Consider the following 24,045-nt stretch of genomic DNA (forward strand, 5'->3'; position numbering starts at 1 on the left):
GTCTTCGCCGTTGCAAGCAGCGAGGCCGGTTTTTCCTCCTCGCCGCCGCTGGCCCGGCCTGCCGGGGAGGGAGGCGGCGTTCGCCTCAGCCCACACAGGCCCGGGCGGGGGAAGGCACAAGAGGCGGCAGAAGAGGCCCGGCCCGGCCCGGCTGGCTCACGGCGGCGGCGGCGACCGGGAGGAGGGAAAGGCGCCCTCCGAGGGACCAGGGCAAGGCGGCTGCGCGCCAAGAATGAGGCCGGGGAGCGGCGGCAGCGGCAGTCAGAGGCCGGCTGAGGTAAAGTGGCCGGGCTGGCGCGGAGGGAACGAAGGAGGCCTTCCTGTGGCAAGAACGGGGGGGGGGGGGGGCCGAAAAGGGGCCCCGGCCGGGCCAAAACTCCTTTCCCTTGGGGGCCCCAAGCCGGGAACGTTCCGCCCGCCGCCGCCTCGAAAGGGAGGCAGCCAGGTGAGGCTCCCTGGGCGAGAAAGACATGAACGGCGCCAGGGCAGGTGTCGCCCGGCCCGCCGCCCCCTTCCTCGCAGGGAAACGCCGAGAGCCGGCGGGGGCTTCGTGTATTGATGGAAAGGGGCGTCGCAGCCTCGACCCGGCAGGAAATGCCCGGATCCAAGGCGGTGCTGGGCTCCAGAGCAGGGCCATCGGTTTCTGACTCGCAGGAGTGCAGCCTGCCCGACCCCACGCAGCTTTATCCAGAGAGGAGTCCCACTGTAATGAATGGGCTGGCTGCTCTCCAGTCGAAGCCCGTTGAGGTCAGCGGGCTAAAACTAGGGTCAGTGAATCTGTTGGGGCTGCAGGAGCAAAAAGGGCGTTTAAAGGCTCTGTTCTTAGGGCACGGCAACGTGTTGCAAATTCTAGCATCTCATGGAGTTTGGGCTGGTGGTGCTTTTAAACTCAGGTTGCTCTTGAACGGAGAGAGCCCGTGAGGATGCCGGAGTGAGCCAGGGCCCGGCATGGGTTTGCCCGGGGCCTTGTGTCTCCTGCCCTGTTGGGTTGCTGAGCATGGATCAGGATGGTGCTTTGCAAGGAGAAAGGGAGGCTGGACAATTCCACTGTGTTTCAGGATGTGGTGTCAGGTTGCTGCATGTATGACCCGCCCGTTATCATTTCATTGCAGCAGATGCATTACCATATTTCTGCTTTGTATCACCTCTCACATGCAATGTTTATTCAGATTTCTGTAATCGTAGTACAGTACTTTTTAGATGTCCCATGATATTGATTGTATCAATTTGTGTAATCCAATGTGAATTTCAGTGAGGAAGGTAAACTATAAATTAAATAAGTGGGATCTTCTAATTTCCCAGAAAGATTTTGGGATTCTGGAATAGGCCGTTTTAATCCCAGATACATTCAGGGGGGGCCCACAGGGAGATACTCTACACATGCTTAATGGAATACTTTCCTCTTCACTGTCGCTTCACATGTTCCCAAGTGGAGAGTCCTGACCTATCCCTGATTTAAAGTAGAAACCGAAGAACAGCCTTGCTGCATCAGACAAAAGAACCGTCTAGTCCAGTTTCTGGGAAGTGCATGACTGTAAACAAAGTAGGACTATCAGTTTGTCAGTAGCTACTAGCCATGGGGGTGACTCAAGGGAACCTCCACGTTCAGAAATAGTCAGCCTCTGCATGCCAGTGTCAGGAGGAAGCAACAACAGGGGAAGGCCTTGGCCTCTATGCCTTGTTGTTGGATCTTCAGAGGAACTGGTTGGCCACTGTGTGAGAGGGGATGCTGGACTAGATGGGTCACTTGTCTGATCCAGCAGGGCTCTTCTTAGGTTCTTAAAGTAAAAAAACAAATCAGCTGGGCAAGAAGGCAGTTGCTACTGCAGCTGGCATTCAGAGGCACATGGGCTCTTGGTTTACTTTTTAGATTCAGGTGGGCCGCCATGTTGGTCTGAAGCAGCAGAACAAGGCTTGAGCCTAGTGGCACCTTTAATTTTCATTTATTTATTTATTTGATTTTTACCCCGCCCTCCCCACCAAGGCAGGCTCAGGGCGGCTTACAGAAGAACCAATAGGTAAGCAACAATACAAATATTAATATAAAATACACAGGTTATTAAAACAATTGCCAAACCGATGGCAGTATCAATACAATAAAGTGCGTTTATCAGTCCATCCATTAGCAGCGGGCTCAGGCTGGAGATAGGTTGGCACCGGGCATAGATGATAACACGGCTTCTGCCTAAATGCCTGGCGAAAGAGCTCCGTTTTTGTGGCCCTGCAGAACTGTGCGAGGTCCCGCAGGGCCCTGATCTCATCCAGGAGCTCATTCCAGTAGGGTGGAGCTGCCATAGAAAAAAGGGCCTCGTCCTGGTCGATACCAACCTGGCATCCTCAGGACCAGGGAGGGCCAAACGGTTTTGTGTCCCTGACCGTAGTGCTCTCTGGGGAACGTGTGGGGAAAGGCAGTCCTTCAGATAGGCAGGTCCTTGACCATAAAGGGCTTTAAAGGTCAAAACCAGCACCTTGAAGCGAATCTGGTATGCTGTTGGCAGCCAGTGCAATGCCATCTGCACAGGCTGGACGTGCTCTCGCATAGAGAGGCCCATCAACAGCCTGGCTGCCGCATTTTGCACCAGCTGCAGCTTCTGGAGTTGCGCGGCGCCAAGGGCAGCCCCATGTGGAGAGCATTGCAGTAGTCTAACCTCGAGGTGACCATTGCGTAGATCACTGTTGCCAGTTCATTGTGTTCAAGGAAGGGAACCAACTGCCTAATCAGCCGTAGATGGTAGAAGGCTGCTTTGGCAGTGGCTGCTACCTAGGCCTCCATTGTTAAGGAGGCATCCAGGAGCAGTTCCAAACTCCTAACCCTTGGCGCTGGCACCAGCGGCGCCCCATCGAAGGCCAGTAGTGGGATCCCTAACCTCGGTCCACTCCGACTCAGGTACAGGACCTCCGTCTTTGTCGGATTCAATTTCAATCGACTCAGTCTAAGCCATCCAGCCATGTCCTGTAACGCCCGGTCCAGGTCTTCCGGGGTAGAGTTGGACTGTCCGCCCAACAACAGATACAGCTGGGTGTCATCCGCATATTGGTGCCACCCTGGCCCGTGTCTCTGGGCAAGGGGGCGCATAGAGATCACTGGGTGCCTTCGGGACAGCTGCTCCCTGATAGCCACCCTTTGTCCCCGACCTTGGAGAAAGGAGACGAGCCATTGCAAGGCGAGCCCCTGAATCCCCATGTCAGCGAGGCGGTGGGTCAGGAGCTGATGGTCAACCGTGTCGAACACTGCCAACAGCTCCAACAACAACAGCACCGCTGTTTCACCCCGATCCAGATGCCTCCGGAGGCCGTCTGTGAGGGCGACCAGTGCCGTCTCCATCCCATGGCCTGGTCAGAAGCCAGACTGGAAGGGATCTAATGTGGAGGTGTCATCCAGAAAGCTCTGCAACTTTATCGCCACCGCCCTCTCAATTAATTTGCCCAAATAGGGCAAATTGGGACAGGCCGATAGTTTGCCAATTCAGCCGGATCCAGAGATGGTTTTGGGTTTTTTGTTTTTGTTTTTTAAGGGATGATGTTTTACTATTCCAAGAAGAGAAGAAGATGTGCAGAGCGCCAGAGGCTAAGAATGTTTATGAAATAATCAATAATAGTAACACATATACAGGAAAGTAGAAATTGTACACATGCATAAATGGTAATGCACAGAATTAATAAACAAGGATATCAAGGACATCAGACAGGAATGCTGGCTAATATCCTGTTTTGAAATCTTTTTCAGACTGTGACTTTGTGCTTTGTAGCTTGCAGTCAATACAACCTTATGTTGTCATAGCTTGCAGCCAAATTGAGCAAAAATGCCCTATATACAATACAAGTTGTAAGTTACAATAATGGGCAAGTTGGCAGAGATGGGTTTTTTAAGAGAGGGCAGACCGTCACTTCCTTGAGAGCCCCTGGGAACAGCCCCTCCAAGAGGGACTTGTTAATAATATCCCTGAGGGCACCTTGAAACGCCTGACAGCCAGCTTTAATGAGCCATGAAGGGCACGGGTCAAGGCTGCACGTGGTTTTATTTTAGGTATAAGCTTTCATGTGCATGCACTCTTTTGCCTTTCTCAATAAAGATGAGACAGTCGCAGTCTAAGACATACCATACCAACAGCTGGAGTACAAAAATTAGAAAACAATGCAGTACAAACGAGATAATGCATACTATAAGCAGCACAATACACTACAATTCTGTTCCCTTTATGAAAGTGCCCTCTTGACCAATTCTATTTACTAACCCTGTTTCTTTTATTAAAATTGCCCTTTTGTGAGCACACTGGGTTCATTTTGGCGATCGCGGCTAATAGCTGTTGATAGAAGACAGGAAGAGCAGCTCTTGCACGTGACATTTAAATCAACCTAGAATGCAAATAGGAACCTGCTCAGTTTCTCTTCTGCACCCTGTCCTGCATTATTAACTCACTGCTCTGGTGCAAACAGTGTGAGAGAGGATCAGAGATGCATTGTTAATGTCACACACTGAAATAGTCCATATCTCCTGGGAGTGCTGTGTGCCTGTTGGACAGGCATACTTAGTATTCATGCAGGGCTTTCAATAAGTATGCTGACTGTGATTACCAAATTGGCAGCAGTAATTATTATGAATTTGTTAACACAGTACGTTAGAGTGTAGTGATAATGCTTCAGATGCTGGGTGTGTATGAATCACTGTATCTGATAATAACGTGATGGGTGCCAAGGTAGACGATTAAACGCAGCATAAACAGGCTAATCCAGAGACAAAGTAAGGATCTATGTCTGCCTGTGGGACTCCCTGGGTCTACAGACTTATGACTTGACAAGCAGCTGCACAGGACCAGCTGCCAAACTAGTTTCAGTTGTATGGTGCTGCCTAGATTGGACCCAGATGCACGGTGGGAAACCTGCAAGGACCTGCGGGGGACACTTCACTTTCCCCTGTATTGCCCTCCCCACTACCATTCTCTTCTCCTGGGAGCCCTGCAATTTTCCTGTGGTTGCTGTTGGGGCTGGCCCAGAGGAATCTGCTCTCAAAATCCAAAATAGCCCTGGAAAGGGCCCTGCCCCCTGTCCTGCCTTTTACTGACAGAAACCAGGGCTTGAAGGCTGACAATACTGTTGTGGTAGCAACAGCTACTGAGGGCATTTGTTTCTTAAAGCTTCAGGCTTTGCTTCTGGAGCTTTTCTCAGGTTTGTAGAAATGTGTCTTATCTGGATTTTAAGTATCCACAGATAGGATTTTGTTGAGATTTAAATATATTGATGAATAAACAAAACAAAAAAAAAGTATGACAAAACTGCATTCCCATTAGGGCAAGGCATCAGAATTCCTACTATCCTGCCTTACACAGAAATGATAGCAGGTAGAATGGGGGAGGCAGTGGCCCTAAACCAGCAGGGCAAATCCAGCTGCCAAAGAATGCCAGACATAAAAGGAGCTAGGGTGGATGCAGAAGTAGAAAGAGGTATGGAAGAGCACACCTGGTGAATAAATGCCTACATCTCTGAGGGGTGAAGTTACCCAGACAAGGCTTCTGCTTCTTCCTGAGGGTATGACAGTATGACTCCTCTTGGGAAAAATGTGGGCTGAGAAGCCTCGCACTGTTCTCCTCCCTTACAGTATGCTAAAATGGAGCTAAATGAAGCTTCTGTCAGTGAAACAGACTCTGCTATGTGTGACTTCCCTGTAGGCAGTGATACCCAGAAAGCCCCAAGAAAGGTGCCTAATGATGACTAAATATCTCCGAGGGATGGAATGTTGAGAGCAGCTGAGAATTAGTTAAAGGGGAAGGGGTGTGGGGGGGGAGCCCTTGAGGGCTTAGAGAATCCTGGAAGCAGAGATTGGGGAGGGGGTGAGATTTCAAAATCTTCTCCAGCCCCTCTATTCCATGCAGGTTGCCAAAACAACAATACCTAACATTGTATGTAGCTAACATTGGAGCATATACTCCGGGCAAACTAGATGGCAGAATGCCAGTTTTCTTTTTCTTTCCTTTTTTTTTTTAAAGGCTTTTATCTGTATGACTTTTTTTTCCTGGGCACTGTGCCCACTGGCACGCTGGGCATATTGAGTGCAGTATTCCCACGGAGTTGAATTACCTACTCACCAACAGAAGTTCCTTTAGTGCATTCTACCCACACAGCTGATGTCTCCTACTATCTGTGGGTAAGCCGACCACAATAAGGTCCGTGTATCTCACAGGAAGAACTTTGTTGTTTGTTGCCTTATTATGGATTTGTCTTTTCTGTGCCTGTGTGGAAAATCAAATGTCACGGTAGCTTTTCTGTCAGTTCTGTATTTGTAAAAAGAGAAAATATGTACCATGCAGTGGTCCATTTTGGATGATTTTATGGCCTGTGATTTGGTTAAAAGCAAGGGGTGGGACTGTCAGAGGTGCCTTAGCTTCCCTTCTTTCTCTACTCAGAGCACTTTCTTGCTCTTGACTTCAAGGAGCCAGTTTCTTCTCCCTTTAGCTCTGCAACCAAGGCTCATATTTCAATCTACTTCGTGTTAAGATATGGTGCTTTGGGCATTTCCCCCAGTCATGCCGTTCACTATTCTAATCCCTTCTCTCAGATTACTTTTCGGTTTTGGCCAGGCACCAAAGATCACTTTGTACTGCATGTCCTTCATTAGGAATAGTCTTTAGCAGTCATTGTGGTTTAGGATTTGGTTCTACAAGCTTGCATATTTGCTGCATGCTTGGCCCCTTGCTTTTATGCTCGATGCTTTACTGCACATGTGATTGGTACATGCAACATATTGTCCTTGGTATGCAAGCGAGTGCTTATTTTTCCTCCTAATATATTTCTTGTCACTCCAAAACAGATTAATCAGAATGGTCTTCTGCCAGGTTTTATTAAAATTAAGTGAAAACCTTTCTGCGTTGGTAAACTTTTGAGCAGCTTTGCATCCACATTTTATTTTTATTTTAAAGCTCTTAACTTTAGCTGAATCCCTGCCTGCAGAAGCAGACTGGCCATCTAAGTTACAGGGAAAGTTCCCAGTGGGCCCCTGCAGGGCTGCTGGCCATGTGGCACAAACAGAGCCCAATGCCAGGGCCATTTTAGCTTCCCAGCCCATGCCTGCTACATCTCTCCTAGTGAATTCCTTGGTGAGGAGTTTTTCCACAATGCAGTTTTAACTTAGTTAGGGGGGCGGTGGCACAGTGGGTATATCCCACTGTCTTAACTGTGGGATCTGAACTGTGTTGGTTCAAGCCCCGCGCTGGTGTGAGCAGCCAGCTTGTTGTCTGGTCTGGTCTGTTTCAATATATGATTTCCCCCCTTTGCCTGGGTTCCTTTCTGTTCCCTTTCATTGAAGAAACTAAGGCTAAAATGCAAGCATAAAACCTGAACCCCAAGGATTTAAATGGAAGACGCTTCCTGGATGCTACTTTGGACGCCACCCCACACATGTCACAAATGACGTTCCACCCTGATTTAGAAAAGTGGGAGATTTGATTATAGCTACAGAATAAATACACCGGAGGAAAAAGAATGGAGCGTAAGGCGGACACAGAATCCAAAGTCAAGATTAAAGGCTTACTGCTCTGAAAATCTGCAGTAAGACGTGTGTGCGTAATGGGCCTAAGACAAAGAGAGCTCAACTGATCCAAGGTCATGCACCCCTTTATGGGCTCACCTGGGTCTCCCCAGTCCCAGTCTGACACTCTCACCACTGCACAACGCTGCTGTTCTTGCTGTGGTCTTAAGTATGGAGCAATCTCTGCTTTTGAACAAAGTGCACTCAGCACTTAACTGTGAAAGGAAGAGAAAGAGCTAATATGGGAGAGATTTGTCTAGTGTGTGTTTTCCTTCTAGCAACCATGACAACATAAATGAGGTTTTGTACTTCCTCTAATCATCAAAAAGTTGTGAAATATTTTATTCATGTTTCATAAGCACCTGTTCCAGATGGAAATGCTTTTAGAATGGAGAGTCAGGCAGCTAAATTCAGGCTGGTGTTTATGTTTAAACAAAGAAAGAAAGTTTTCAAGAGCCTTGGTTATAATCTGCTAGAAGCCTTTTCTTCACTGTCCCTGTATGATTGAGTTGGAGTGACCCATTTTCACAACTTGCAACCATTCCAGTGGGATTTACACAACAGCAAATTCCCCAGAGACTGTCTTCCTTGGTCTGGTTGTAAGCACAACGAACTGGCAGCCTTCCCAAGAAGCCAGGGACATTAGTGTGTGTTTCTGAGAAATGTCGCCTGTTCAGAATGGCAAGACATTTGTATGGGGTTTCAACCCAGCAATGGGGTTTTGCAATCACCTTCCACTTTTTCTTTTTGTTGGAAGACAGTTCCATTTAGAAGGACTAGCAGGGTGAAGATGCTTTAAGATGACTCTACCTCACAGGGTTGTGAGGATAAACTGGAGGAGAACTGTATATGAGATCCTTGGAGGAAGAGCAGGGTAAAAATGTAACCGATGGGGAGCAATAGCCATGTGTCATTGGCCACGTGACCAAGCAGGGAAACTGAATGACTGGAAGTGGAGGGAATGGAGAATTAACAAGGAGGTTTGAGAACTGGAGACAAATCAAAGGTTTCTCAGGGTGGATTCTCCACATTTGCTTGGGTTGCATTCAGACATCATGATAATCTGGGGTTTATAAACCACAGTGTGATGAAATCCCAGTTTGTTGTGATGCGTAAGGACCAACAAACGGGGGTTCTTCAGGTTATCTGAATGCAATTCTGTGTCTGGTATTCAGTGTCTACGATGCTGTTCGATGTGCATAGAGACATACATAGGCACGAAAGGAATTTTCTCACAAATGTAGCTCTCTACCCAGCTCTGAAGGTTAAGCACACATTTGGTATTTATATTATTAAGGTCTCTGTTCAGATCTTTTTCAGTTTTCTGCCCTGTAAGTAAATACGGGGTGTGTGTGTGTGGGGGGGGGTAGCTTTAATATTATTAAGGCCAATTGTAAATGTTTTCTCTCCCCCCCCCCCTTTTAAAGGTTGGGTGGCTGAAAATATACTAATTTGTCCAGCGGGAGGTTCAAGCTTTTGACTGAAAGTTCCATCATGGCTAAAGAACTGCAGGATCTTCAGAAACGGTGGCACTCCATGATGAAAACCATACACAGCAATTCACGTGTGAGTTTTGAATTTCATGACAACATTCCTAATTATGTGTTTCTATTGGGCTGGCAAGAAGAAATAATTAAGAGAAACATATACTGTGGGACAACCTGTGTGCTTATAGAATTGTCTACGTACATAGTTTTTCCATCCCTGTTTTGTCCTAACTACAACAAGGTGACGAGAGAGGAGGTCCTACGACTGGTAGACAACTTAAAAACTGATAAATCACCAGGCCCAGATGACATACATCCAAGAGTTCTGAAAGAACTCAAATGTGAACTTGTGGATCTCCTGACAAAAATATGTAATCTTTCATTAAAATCTGCCTCCATTCCCGAGGACTGGAAGGTAGCTAATGTCACCCCATCTTTAAAAAGGGTTCCAGAGGAGATCTGGGAAATTACAGGCCAGTCAGTCTGACGTCGATACCGGGTAAATTGGTGGAAACCATTATTAAGGAGAAAATTAGTAGGCACATTGATGAACAAAAACAATTGAGGAAGACTCAGCATGGGTTCTGTAACGGAAAATCTCGTCTCTGTGGGAGCGTTCAGACGCAGCATTTCAGCCAGCATAAACTGTACCGGTTGGAACTGGTGCAGTTTATGCCGGCTGAAACCCGATCACACTTACCTCCATTTTGCGGCTCCCATCAGTGTATGCCCGCTCACACGCTGCGGGCGTTGGCGTTGTTTTAAAAAAAAAAAAAAAAGTTTGAGCATGCGCAGAATGGTGGAGACTGACCATGGGAGAGATCTTGGAGTTGTAGTAGATAACTCAATGAAAATGTTGAGGCAGTGTGCGCCTGCAATAAAAAAAGCCAATGCTATGCTGGGGATTATTAGGAAGGGAATTGAAAACAAATCAGCCAGTATCATAATGCCCCTGTATAAATCGGTGGTGCAACCTCATTTGGAATACTGTGTACAATTCTGGTCACCACACCTCAGAAAGGATATTATAGCATTGGAAAAAGTGCAGAAAAGGACAACTAGAATGATAAAAAGGGTTGGAACACTTTCCCTATGAAGAAAGGTTAAAGTGCTTGGGGTTCTTTAGCTTGGAGAAATGACGACTGAGGGGTGACATGATAGAGGTTTACCAGATTATGCATAGGATAGAGCAGGTAGAGAAAGAAGTACTTTTCTCCCTTTCTCACAATACAAGAACTCGTGGGCACTCAGTGAAATTGCTGAGCAGTCAGATTAGAACGGATAAAAGGAAGTACTTCTTTACCCAAAGAGTGATTAATATATGGAATTCACTGCCACAGGAGGTGGTGGCAGCTACAAGCATGGACGGCTTCAAGAGGGAATTGGATAAACATATGGAGCAGAGGTCTGTCAGTGGCTATTAGCCACAAGGTATAGATAGGAACTCTCAGTCTGGGGCAAGTGATGCTTGGGGGGGCAACAGTGGGAGGGCTTCTAGTGTCCTGGCCCCACTCCTGGACCTCCTGGTGGCCCCTGGTATTTTTGGCCACTGTATGACAGAGTGTTGGACTGGATGGACCTTTGGCCTAACCCAACATTGGCTTCTCTTATGTTCTTAATGTTAAGCCTGTGGGGTAGGTTAGGCTGAGATTGTGTGTGGCCGGCCTGGGGCCACCCGTTGCAATTGATGGCAAATTGCAATTGATGGCAAAAGACCTTAGACCTGCCCACTCCTTCGCTGTGTGTATATATGTATATATGTATGTATATATTTATTTATTTATTTCAGTTTCTTAACTGCCCTTTCCCACTGGTTCTTTTTGGAGGTCCTGAGCATCTGTTGATCAGGCTGAGTTTGTTACCTTGGCTATTGTTCTCACAGCATCTAAATAAGGCAGGTCAAAATTGTTGTGCAGAAGTCAACGAAAAAAGGCTGCCTACCAGCTTGCAGAGAAAGGATGTGTACTCCCCCCCCCCCTTGTGTTTTTGTCAGTGTGGCCCAGGCTAGTTCTGAAAGCTACTGAGAACACGGTGACTCCCGATACATTACCATAATGTTAGATTTGCAAATAAATCTAATTGGTTGAAAGCCTCACAGGTGCATGGTCAACTAATTCAAGATCTTAAATTCATTTTTTTGTTAGATACTTGGCTGAACGTGCAGCTTCTGGGCTTGACCAATGTTGCTCCGAACAGGATAGCTGTATTACATTATTAAAATGTTCTGCTGCAAATGACATTCTTGACCCCTTCTTTGTCCCTGTTGCTACTCTTCATGGAAAACCTGCTGATTAAGCTTCCTATTGGTTTCTGCTCCTGCATTGTGATGGCTCTAATTTTGCCTTTTTAAACAACTACCTTTTTACATGCATGAAAGGAGCATTATTTTGAGCTCCATGCAGAATAGAACTTATCAGGCTTTCAGATCTTTTAATAAGCACTACGTAGGAAACAACTAGCCTAGGGATGTGCGTTTTTTTTTAAAAAAAAGTTTTATTCAATTTTAAATAATAGGAATACATCCAAAATGAACAAAGAACTAAGATACAGGATGTATATTACAGAGCTGTTATAAACATCATTTATACAAACTTGAAAAAAACTCTTCTCATTCTGGACAAAAAAACAATTTGAGCAAATGTTACCCCTGCAGATGTTACAGCATTAAGAACAAAATCATGAGCATCCTTAGAAAGGAAATCCACATAATTCAACAAAAAACCCTAGGAGATAACGTTAACTTTCCTTATACCTTTAGAGATAACTGTAGCAATCATATTCTAGAATTCAACCACTCTACAACATTCCCACCAAATATGTATAAAATTGGCATTGGTGGCCCCACATACCCAACAATCTCCATTAACCTCTTGGTAAAATTTATAGGGTGACAGGTGCCATTGATATAGCATTTTTATTAAATTTTCTTTGGCAGAAAGGTTTACTGAACAATTTAGACCACTTCTTAACACTGATGTCCAAATCTCTGGATTTATCGGGGTTTTCAGATCTTTAGTCCAAAGTTTTATGAATTTTTTCTGCTGTTTACTATCAACATCCAATAAATAACTATATATTCTTTTCACTGGTTATTGCTAAGTTTTCAAAACCTGGCTGTTGAGTTCTTCTTTCATCCGTACACAGTAGTGTTTGGGAGTGGGCATATTTTCCAGCCTGCAGGCCTCATCTGAGAACAAGTAGAGATGGTATCCGGAGCCCTGAAAATGGGCAGAGTTTCAAATGTGGCCCTCTCTTAGGCTCCACTGTTCTTACTTAACCAATTAACAGTAACCCTCAAGCTCTTTAACAGTTTTCCGGGAGCTTCAGTTTGCTGCTGGTGTCCCCAGAAAATTGCTAAAGGGTTGGGACCCAAAACTAGGTTGTGCTGGTGATTTGCAAGGCCAGGAGTGGGGGGGGGGGGGCTGGAAGAGGAGGCTCTGGGAGACTCAGTGGCAAATTTGGGTTTGCCTCCCTGTATTGTGTGAGAAATGGCTGTGAATTAAAATCTTCTTGTTTGGTAATGGCATACATTTATTGGCAAGGCCCTTGTAAGGTCAGAAAGGCAGGATATAAGTTTGATAACTAAATAAAACAGTAACATTAAAAATAAAACAGTTCCTTGTTATCAGCTGTAAGATTCTTGTGCTTTATGTTGGAGAGGACAGCAGTGTGGCTCCCAAAAAGTACAGTAACGTTGGAAGTGGGCCCCGTTACAGGAAGTTGGAGAACTGGTGTGTTCAGCAACTTGTGGGCCACGTGGCTGATGGGCTCTCATTTGTCCACCTCCAGCCAAGACAGATTGCTCTGCATACCTGAATGTCTGGCCTGCTGATGGTTTTCTTAGTATTAGGTAGTTTCATTTTGAAAGAATTACATTTCCCTATATAGGGGTGATGAGATGTGTGTTGTGGTTTTTTTTGTTGTCGTTTGTTTTGCTTTGCGTTGTTTTTTGCAACAGTATATAAAATCTGACCGCGTTCCTCTTTGTAAATTCACATTGTAGGTTGTTGCTTTTATGAACTCCCAGCTTGGCCAGTACTTAGACAGCCATCCCTTTGTCGCCTTGTCCCTGCTGGTGTTCTTGGCGGTGTCCGCAGTGCCTGTTGCGTTCTTTCTGATTTTCGCAGTCTCCACAACTGTCATTGCCTGCATTGGCGTGATCATCGTAGAAGGTATTACCTTACAATTAGGGGAGGTGGGAGAGCTGGAATTTCTTTCCCTGTTTAAGTACTCCGTGCTTGTGCTGAAAACATTTATCACTAGTACTTGATTTGACCATTTGTCACATTTTTACAATTCCGTTATTCCACTGGGTTTATTTATTTAGTCTCAGAGTTGGAAGGGACCTTTAGGGTCATCTAGTCCAACCCCCAGCCAGTGTGGGAACTGCAGTAATATCCCGACAAGTAGGTATCCAGTAACCTCCAATGACGAAGGACCCACCACTTCACAAGGGAGACGGTTCCAGTTTCAAGCACAACTCCCCATCGGGAAGTTCTTAAAGTGCAGGCTGTGACTGTCTCACAGACTCGAGTCTTGGAGTCCCCGTCCTCCCAGCGGTGGGAAAAGGAGATTGTCGCAGAGCTGCCACATTCCTTCCCCCTGGCTCCCAGGGGTTCAGCTTGCTCCAATGACCAGCAGTGCAGGAGGCCATACGTGTCACCTACACCCATCGTCTCCCGGGCCCACATCGCTGGCAGTTCCCAAAAGGAGGAGTGAGTTTCCAAGTGGGTCCCACTGAAAACAGTTAGAGAGCTGCTGTCCCATGGTCTGATGCGACACGGCATGATTCCCTCCTTATGGAAGATCGGCACCGTGACGGACATTAAGACAAAGCTATCTGATGTTATATACAAAGGTCGGTCAGCTTTTTGGAGAGGATGTCCTCTGAATAAGGTACATGATGCAGCGGCCCGCATGGCTTTTGACCTGCCCAGAGTCCCTTCCATTGAGAAATAAGAAGTCACTCTAGTTTACTAGATAATAAGCATGCAGGCTGTTTTGTGTTATGAGCTGTTCCTACCGGAATACATACAATGTAACTGTCTCCTGCCCCTTCTCTAGGTTTTGTAGTGTCGCTGGGAGGCATCACCCTGCTTTGTGTGCTCGGTGGACTGGGTTTGGTGTCTCTGGCAGTATCTGGTGTGCTGAGCATTAGCTATGTGGCACTTACAACCGTGCTCAAGTGCTGGTCTGCTGCAAAGTAAGTATTGACAGGCACAGTTGCAACCAACCGTGTCGGTGTATTTGGTGCCAGTTAGGATTTTGCTTCATTCGTTCATCATGTAATTCACACAAGGTCCTGGGGCGTCCTTAGATTAAACAGGAAATATGTCCAAGACCTGTAAGCAAACACTGCCTTGGCTCCCACCTCCAACGTTCTGATGATCCTGTGTGCATTCCAAGCCCTTGCCCCTTATCAAAATCCCATCTAGTGGGAAACCAGGGTGCAAGCGCATACATTGGTACCACCTGTCTTCCCCTCTGCATGTCCTGTTTTTTTGTATGAGAGCTGCTCTCCTGTGCCTATCCTTGCTGGGGCATGGGGTTGAAATCTAATCCCGTTGCTTTATTAAGACAGGGTCCTTCATCAGCCGGTTTGGTGTAGGTCTTAAGAGCTCGGGCTCTAATCTGGGAGAACTGGGTTTGATTCCTCACTCCTCCACTTGCAGCTTGTTAAGTCGCTCGCTTAACAAAGCAGTCGGAGAGTGATTCAGCAATAATAATAATAATAATAATAATAATACTTTCCATTTATTACTCGCTTTCCCCAGTGGGCTCAAAGCGATGTACAGTTACTCAAATATAGACAAGGGACTAACAATGTTTGTAGGGGATAGGGAAGACAACATATATTCATTTTAATTGCACACGCCGACACTGCCCGGTGTAGAACGTCTTCTGGCTGGCTTCGTCATTTTCCGCTTCTTACTTCCTGGGCTAGCAATACTATTGGATGGATTTGGATCCTAGCCCAGGACGAAGCTTAACATTACATTCCAGTTAGACGTTTCACAACATGTCATGCATTCAAGGCAGCTTTGAATACACTACACAGCTGCTGGTGTGACCTTGGATCAATCAAAAGTTCTCTCAGAGCTGTTCTCTCAAGAGCAGTCCTCGAAAGAGCTGTCTCAGCCCCACCCACCTCACAGGGTGTCTGTTGTGGGGAGGACAAGAGAAAGGAGATTGTAAGCTGCTCTGAGACTCCAACTGAAGGGCGCGGGGTATAAATCCAATCTCCCCCCTCCCCCGCCTCCTCCTTCTTGTCATGTCTTGGGAACTGGGCTGTATCTGTGTTTTCTGCTTGTCAGGGGGCAATCTCTTAGCTTTGTATCCAGAAGACCCCAGCCACCTCCAGTTAAACAGCCTCAGGTAACAATGCTGGGAAAGACCACAGTGTGACCTGGAGGCGATGCCATTGGCTGCAATAGATGGCCCTGGAGTAGATGGGCCAGTAGTCTGATGCAGCATAGATTCTTCTTCATATAGTCGTTCCCAGACAAAGCTTTCCGCAGATCACCCAAGTTTACACACTTCTGTTTCTTCACATAACTATTGGCGTTGGTGCAGTGGAGAACAGGTTGGAACGTCTGTATAGATGACAGCTTGCAAAAGCCTAACCCAAATACCTGGCAATTAATTGCATGTTAACAGAATCTGGCGGGGGAGGGGGGTACTATGTGTAGAGGGTTGCGCCACAGTGCCACCTGTAGGCTTTTTAGTGTTACTTCAGGAGAGCCTCCATTTGCTTTTGTGAAGGAGAAAAATAGAGATAGACATTAGAAATGGAAAAAAGTAGAGCCAAAATAAATAGCTTTAGTTCCATAGCAAAAACTGCATCTGTGAACCACCCATGTTGTGATCCTCTGTGTAGTCAGCATGCTGGGAGCCCCTCCTGGGCCTTTGGCTTGGCCATACTTTAGGGCCGGAGACCCTGGTTGTAGTAGATTAGCACAGACCCAAATGGAACTCACTGTTCCCTATGAAGTGGTTTCTCTTGGATGTTCTGCTTCCAATCTGTGTGGGCGAGCCTACCATTCCCCATGGTCGTCATCGCAAAACGGCTCTTGTAATGAGCAGTCCGATGCCTTTGAAATGGAAAGATATTTGGAACAGCATAGTCATTCCTCTCTGAGCCCAAATAAATGGCATCTCAATTTTTAAGAGCTTTCCAGAAGATCTGGGAGTGCAGAAGCACCAAAAGAGAGATGGTATAATGAGGAACCTTCTGGGAATTCTGAATAATAAAGCACACTAACCTATTAGGCTTGGGTTCCTGTGGGCCGCGCAAGCAGGATGCCTAAGTCTGACACTTTTCTCTTCTCCGTTTTGCAGCGCTCGGTCAAAGAAAGAAGTAGCTAATGGAATCAGCTCGCTACGGAGCAGCTCTCCTGCCTCAGATGAGCCTGCCACTAATAAGGGTGAATAAATTGAACCAGTTCTCAGAACCCTTCATCCAGCAGAGCTTACAGCATATATTTTTGAAGGCACCATTGCATTCTTGAAACGTTTGCTTGTCTGAATGGCGAAGGCTCCGTTCATTGTATACAGGAGCAAAAATAAATAAATCCATCATTAAATTTGTTGTCACGTTAAGGCTGCTCAGACGTGCCTGTTTGTTTTCTCCAGGTTTATCTCCCATGTAGGTCAAGGGATGTCATGTGTCAAGACAGGAGCGGGGTTTGGTTGCATAAACTCAGAGGTGAAAGGTCTTCTACTAACAAGGTGTTCACAGTCAATAGCGCGAAAGGGTAACAGTTCTTTCATTTTGAATGTGCAAAACCACTTTCAAGCCTTAAATTTCTTTCAACATCTTTTTGTTGAAAAACGAAGCCTGGGCCATGTTTAATAGATAGCTGGAAATGGAGTTAAAAGATGGCATTTCTCCTTATCATTGTGTTTGTGTGTGTGTTTTAATGGCTCTTGTGAATGTTGTGTGTTTCAGTTTATTTGGCAGTGATATCTTTTCTTTTTGCCCCCTTTTTTCTCTCATGAAGGCTGGTGCAAGATGCAGGGGTGGTGGGTGTTGCACACTGCCAGATGGTTAAGTTTTGTGCCTTATGGTACCTTGTGTGTTTTAAAATATCTGTATTTGGGGTCAGGTTTTTTCACGTTTTTTTAAAAAATACTGTTGTTTTTCTTTTTGCATAACTGGGAATGCTGTTCTCAGATACTCTTGGTCATTAAAACTGCTACTTGTCAGTCTGAGTCACCTCTTTTGTCTTCCTTGGATCCAGTTCATGCTGTGTGGCACGGTTCAGGCAAAATGCCAGTGAGTGATAGGGTGGTCTGGTGCCACCTGAAATATCCTTGAAGATAGATTCAGAGAGCAGCTGTGGAGAAGAGCTAGACTCGAGGCCAACAAGATTTTTTTGGGGGGGGTGTTATGAGTTTTTGGGAGTCCAAGCTCCCTTAGTCAGAGATCCTGATACTCATCTGGTTGTCCTGTCCCTTAAACCTCCATTTTCTTGGCCAATGTCTCTTATCCCCCTCCTTCTGTAGGCAGTCTTTTGAAACCCTCATGAAGCTGCCTTACCCTGCATCTTGACCACTGGTCTATTAAGGTCAGTCTTGTCAACTCTCACTGGCAGTGGCCCTCCAGGGTCTCTCTGGCAGAGGCCTGCTACACAGTCCTTTTTAACTGGAGGTGCTGGGGATTGAACCCAAGTTCTTCTGCGTACAAAACAGATATTCTGCCACAGAACCACAGTCCCCTCCTAAAGAAACCCCCACGAAACTGCCTTGCGTTGAGTCAGACCAGCGATCTATCAAGGCTGCTCTGGTCCCCACTGACTGGCAAAGGGCTCTGCAGGGTATTCCCCGTCAACTACAACCCGATCCTTTTAGCAAGAGATGAAAGGGATTGAACCTGGGATTCTGAGCCTGCAAAGCAAGAGCTCTGGCACTGAGCCATGACCAGTGTTCCCTCTAAGCTGAGTTAGTGTGAGCTAGCTCACAGTTTTTTAGCCTCCGGCTCACACCTTTTTGTCTGAGTGCAGGAGGGATGGGCTCCAGAGCAAACTAATTTATGCAGTAGCCAAATTACCTGCTCACACCTTTAATGCCATTTGCTCACAAAGTAGAATTTTTGCTCACAAGACTCGATAGCTTAGAGGGAACATTGGTCATAGGGCACCATGACACCCACGGGCACCACGTTGGGGACCTCTGGTCTAGTTAGATGGATACCTCCTGGCTCAAGCAATCAGCTGCATGACCCTTTGTACGATCCCCCCCCCCTTCCCGGTCAGGAGGAGGCGGGGGCAGTAGAGCCAGGAGAGGAGGAGCAAGACTGTTTATCTGCATCTGATTCACAGGTAGGCTATGAATGCACATAACAAGATCTACCAAAAAGATGCTGAATGGAAGACGACTCCCCCAAGGCTGTGCACAAAAGGTTGCTGTATATACGGTACATACCTTTTACTTGTAAGCAAATTCAAGATGGATTCCATGTTTTTCTTGACCGGCCGTCAATAAGAGCACATGCAGGGGGAAAAAATCCTTCGTTAATTCCAGGTAGACAGTCCATTTCAATAGAGGCTCACAAGTGCTGTGTGTGCACTTGGAATTCTTTTTACATTTTTGTCTTTATGCCTGCTTGTAGAGATTCTAAATCTCAATATCCAGAGAGGTAATTCAGCAACATCAGATGATTTCGATTTACTTTTCAGGGCGGGAACATATTAGGGACATATCCAACCACTATAATCTAAACAGGACACAGAGCTTTTCCCTTTGCCTTTCCTTCCTCAGGGAACATCTATGAATTTTATTTTCATAAACAAGCCAGCGGGCAGTGGAACATGTGGACGGAGTACATCACGAAAGAGGAGCAAACTATTGCCGCTGGTGCAAAGGTGGGACGTTAGAAGGGCTGGCGAAGAACACTATGGTGGTGGTTCATGGTCTCACAAAAGGAGGGTAAAAGATGTTACAGTGATCGGTTGTGTAGTATTTTGGGTGGAATTGCAGGAGCAAAGACTGTTCTCAGGCATCAAAAATGAACAGAGACTGGCATTTAAGAATATGGGCAGGGTGTCAAAACCTGTAAGAGGGACCAGACTTGTGGGGAGAGCACAGATTTCACAAGCAGAAAATCCCCGGCATTCCCAGTGGTGAAAAGGGACTTGGGTATCAGAGCTAGAAGAGGTGACATCATGGGGAGCTGCTGCCCATGAGGGAAGAAGCATTTTTAGATCACAGTTTTTGTCTCGGCTCAGGGAGGAGGGCTCCAGAGCAAATTAATTTATGCAGTAGCCAAATGGCTCGCTCACAACTTTAATGCTAGTAGCTCACAAAGTAGAATTTTTGCCCACAAGACTCCACCGCTTAGAGGGAACATTGGCCATGGCCATGACCCTTCCCCTTGTGCAGTCCTACAGTGCAATCCTATGTAGAGTTAACTCTACTCAAAGCCCATTGATGTCACTGGCCTTAGACTGGAGTATCTCTGAGTAGGAGAGCACTGCTTGAGTCTTGCAAGCCAGACTCTTCCTGTCTTCTGTTCACCTTCATACGAATAGCCCCGGTCGTACAACACAGATCAACAGTGTTGCCATGATTTTGTCTGTGCACTCTAATGAGCCTTTTAATTATCTCTGAGATTTTTATCCCACCTTTCCTCCGAGGAGCTTAAGGCCGTGGGTATCATTCTCTTATTTCACAGCTTCCCTGAAAGATATTTATTTATTTTAAGCATTTTTAAGCTGCCTTTCTAAGCTTGGGGGACTCAAGGCAGTTTACGATATAAATAAAACAACAGGGCTGAGCGGAAACAGACTGCCCTTTGACCCCTCAGTGTGCTTCCTGGCTGAGTTTGAACATGGGTATCCCTGGTCCCAAAACCACACCATAGAGACCATTTGTCACTAGTCGTTTCCTAATGGCCCGGGAGCCAAAAAGAGGAGCACAGCAATACTTCGGGGCCTAATTCTGCTCTTTGGATTGAGACAAGGACACAGTGAAGCACCTGGCACGCCGTCTGGGATGCAGATTGGCCTCAAAACAGCTCTTTGCTTCCACTGTGCTCCGTACAAATGCAACAGATGGTGCACAAGTAAGCGTTCAGCCCGGTAGCCCTTAAAGACCTAAGGGGCTACTGGACTAGAGGTTTGCTCTTCTACTGCAGGCAAAAAGGGCTACCCACCTGCAATTTTGCAAGGACGCCCTACATTTCCCATGTGCTGACCTCGAATAGAACCCCCGCAAGCACCCCTGCTGGAGCTTCTCCCTGCTCAGAGAAGCCTGGCGGTTGGCCCGGCCTTTTCCCCATCTCAAAAGGCAGCCGTATGTCCAAACAGGGCCAAAGGGATGAAGGGATTCCGACTTGTCACTCTGTCAACTCGGCTGGGTTTCAACGGTTGGATCGGAAAACGTGCAAAAAAAATGTAAAACCCTGCCTGAAGCGACAGACTGAGAACAAACAGTGTCACAGGACACTTGGCCTGCAATGGGTGCTTTCTTCCTACGTCAAGGAGCCAAACTAATTGGAATTGAAATGACTGGGTGAGATTTGTGCAGTGGGAAGGGTGGCTTTTTAATCTGTCCTCTCCTTTGCGCCAGTTGAAGCCCACCGAGAGCCACCATGGGCCTCCAGGCACAGACCCAACCCAGACATGATAGGAAATGACAATTAGTCAGCATTAATTCTACATACACCGAAGTTTTTCTCATTCCTTCTCTCATATTTTATATCCCTCCCTTAAGCAGTGTTCCCTCTAAGCTGAGTTAGTGTGAGCTAGCTCACACTTTTAGCCTCCAGTTCACACATTTTTGTCTACGCTCAGGAAGGATCGCTCCAGAGCAAACTAATTTATGCAGGAACCAAATCGCTCGCTCACAACTTTCATGCCAGAAGCTCACAAAGGAGAATTTTTGCTCAGAAGACTTCACAACTTATAGGGAACATTGCCCTTAACTCCCACCCCACCCATTTCATCCTCACAACCGCAATGTGAGAGGTTCCGGCGACCGACAGGTTTAAGGTTACCCAACATGACTGAGCAAGGCCTCTTCTGTGTCCCTCTTATCCTTACAACAACTCTGAGTGGCAGGTTAGGCTGAGATAGAGTGACCAAGCCAAGGTCCCCCGGTGCATTCTGTGGCTGGAAAGGCTCTGACCCCTGAATAGTTCTGCACGACGGTACACCACCTGGTTCTCAGGTCATAACTCTGGTTCCACCTCTGCCTGTCACATGACTGAAGAAGAAGAAGAAGAAGAGATCCAACCACAATGTGAGACGTTCTGGCGACTGACAGGTTTAAGGTCACCCAACACATTCCATGACTGAGCAAGGCCTCTTCCAGGTCCCTCTTATCCTTACAACAACTCTGAGCGGCAGGTTAGGCTGAGGTAGAGTGACCAAGCCAAGGTCCCCCGGTGCATTATGTGGCTGGAAAGGCTCTAACCCTTGAATAGTTCTGCACAACAGTACACCACCTGGTTCTCAAGTCATAACTCTGGTTCCTCCTCTGCCTGTCACATGACTGAAGAAGAAGAAGAAGAAGAGATAGGATTTATCACCCTTCACTCGGAATCTCAGAGCAGCTTACAAACAAAAGACCCACTGTGGGGCTGAGAGAGCTGTTTCAAGAACTGCCCTCAAGAACAGCTCTGACGGAACTATGGCCTGCCCAAGGTCATCCAACAGGTGCAAGTGGAGGAGTGGGGAATCAAACCCGGTTCTCCCAGATTAGAGTCAGTGCACTTGACCACTACACCAAACTGGCTCTCACATGCTTAGTAGGTCATGCACATGATATCACATGCTTAGTAGGTCATGCACATCCACACTGGCAAGCGCCCTATACTGAATCAGTGGTTCTCAACCTTCCTAATGCCGCGAGCCTTTAATACAGTTCCTCATGTTGTGGTGACCCCCAACCCTCACATGCTTAGGTCATGCCCATCCACACTGGCAAGCGCCCTATACTGAAATCATCCCCTTGGTCCAGTGGTTCTCAACCTTCCTAATGCCGCGGCCCTTTAATACAGTTCCTCATGTTGTGGTGACCCCCAACCATAAAATTATTTTCGTTGCTACTTCAAACAGCCCCGTTGCCAGAGCGACGCGTAGCTAAAACGTTAATAGCCCAGGTTTGGAAATTAAGCAAAGTGCCAACTATAAAACAATGGTTCACGAAGTTATGGGACGTTGTAATTATGGACAAAATGGCAATGCAAATTTTGGAAACGGAACAGCCTCACAAAACATCAAAATTTGTAGAAAAATGGTTTGCATTTTTTAGTTATATAAACAATGGAAAGGATGGTATGTCTACTAAATATATTGATTTTGTATTGTATTGAATGTTATGTATTGTATGATTATGGAAAAGTTATGAAAAAGTTATAAAAATAAAGTTATAAAAAAGAAAATGGTGCGACAATGGTCTCCGGAATGTTCTATCGTTTCGATACTATTCTTCTTCCGAAAGTGGATGAAAGCGGCGACTCTTGGTCTGTCATTTCAACAAGTGGGTATCAAAAATTTCATTAATATTCACCGATGTATCATAACTTAGTTGCAAGAAATTTTCTGAAAGAATGTTCCTAGAGCAAAGTGCTTGTATATTGCACTAGGAACGATAGAACATTCCGGAGACCATTGTCACACCATTTTCAATTGCCTTGTGCATTTATATATGTAGATTTTTTGTACACATTTTTGTATAAATTTTGTGATTGTTATTTAAATATTTTCTAGCGCACTTACCTCACAGTTTCTTCTTTTTTCGGTCTGTTCTGTGACTGTGACCATCATTTTTGAGCCACAAACCCTACCACTGTGCCATGGCCCCTCCCCTGGTCCTGGGTCTGGAAAAGTTTAGATGGCATCCATTTAGCTGTTAGACCAGGGGTGTCAAACATGCAGCCTGGGGGCCGGATCAGGCTCCCGGAGGGCTTCTGTAAGGCCCACAGTGAAACTGGCTGTCTTCTGCTTCTTCTTCCAGTTCTGCTGCTGCTGCTGTGTCATCGTAGGTTTGCAGCTTACAGATACACACCTGAACAGCATGCTCAAGATTGCAACCGCACAGACATCTTGATGCAGTAATTCAGAGCAAGAGGTGTCAGTTATCAGCCACTGTTAAATAAACAAACTATTGCAAGAATGCTAATGTTTTAAGCATGCTTTTATTTTAAGTAAAAAAAAACACCTTTGTGTTTGTGTCCTTTATAAAGTTTAATATATCTCCGCTACCTGGCATTACATTTTATGACACATATGGCCCCGGCCCAACAAGATCTCATGTCAGATCCGGCCCTCATAACAAATGAGTTCGACACCCCTGTGTTTGTTGTTGTTGTTGTTGTTCAGTCGCACAGTCGAGTCCGACCCTTTGCGACCCCATGGACCAGATCACGCCAGGCCCTCCTGTCTTCCGCCGTCCTCTGAAGTTTTCCGCCATCCTCCTGTCTTCTGCCGCCCCTGTGTTAGACTTTCCAAATTACCCCTTGGAAGTCTGCTACCTGCAACCCTGGTCAGGTGTTCTATAATGGTAAAACTAGGCCTCGGTTCAAATCCGCATTCCGCATAAACTTTGCTGGATTTCCTTGGGCCGGTCACTTTGACCTGACCTACTTCCCATGATTGTTGGGAGCGTGGGAAGAACCATTTATTTATTTATACTTTCGCATGGTGGGCAGGGTCAGGGTGGCTTACAACAAGTGTGTGCTCTTGGCTCCTTGGGGGATGGGTGGATGCAGACAGGACTCATTTTGTCTTTAAGAGCCAAGGCTGCAGCTGGAATCTGCCTCACTCACCTCTTGGCAGCTCCCAGGCTGGGAAATTCCTGGCAATTTGGGGGTGGAGTTTGGGGAAGGACCTCAGCAGGGTATAATGCAGTTGAGAAACAGACTGTCCTTTGACACACACACACCCCTCAGTGACATACAGCTCTCTCCCCACAGATCTTGCCGCTCGTGTAAGGACTGGGGCTGCCAGTTAATTAGTAGTGACTAAGCATCTAGCTCGTAATTGATCCACTGAGGGCTAAATTAAATTCTAAGTCTGCCAGAACTTCAGCACG

At 46.4% G+C, this 24,045-nt stretch overlaps 1 protein-coding gene across 1 annotated transcript; it reads left to right on the forward strand.

The window, feature by feature from the left end:
* Positions 1–19: 19 nt before the first annotated feature.
* Positions 20–17,200, forward strand: TMEM159 (transmembrane protein 159). The gene is made up of 5 exons (XM_015424369.1): positions 20–277; positions 8,950–9,088; positions 13,013–13,181; positions 14,074–14,212; positions 16,348–17,200. Exons 2-5 carry the CDS (start codon positions 9,017–9,019, stop codon positions 16,439–16,441), a joined length of 474 nt encoding a protein of 157 aa, XP_015279855.1. The 5' UTR covers positions 20–277; positions 8,950–9,016; the 3' UTR covers positions 16,442–17,200.
* Positions 17,201–24,045: the final 6,845 nt, after the last annotated feature.

This window comes from Gekko japonicus, unplaced genomic scaffold (genome assembly GCF_001447785.1).
Source record: "Gekko japonicus isolate JY-2015 unplaced genomic scaffold, Gekko_japonicus_V1.1 scaffold4921, whole genome shotgun sequence".
NCBI classification, from domain to species: Eukaryota; Metazoa; Chordata; class Lepidosauria; order Squamata; family Gekkonidae; genus Gekko; species Gekko japonicus.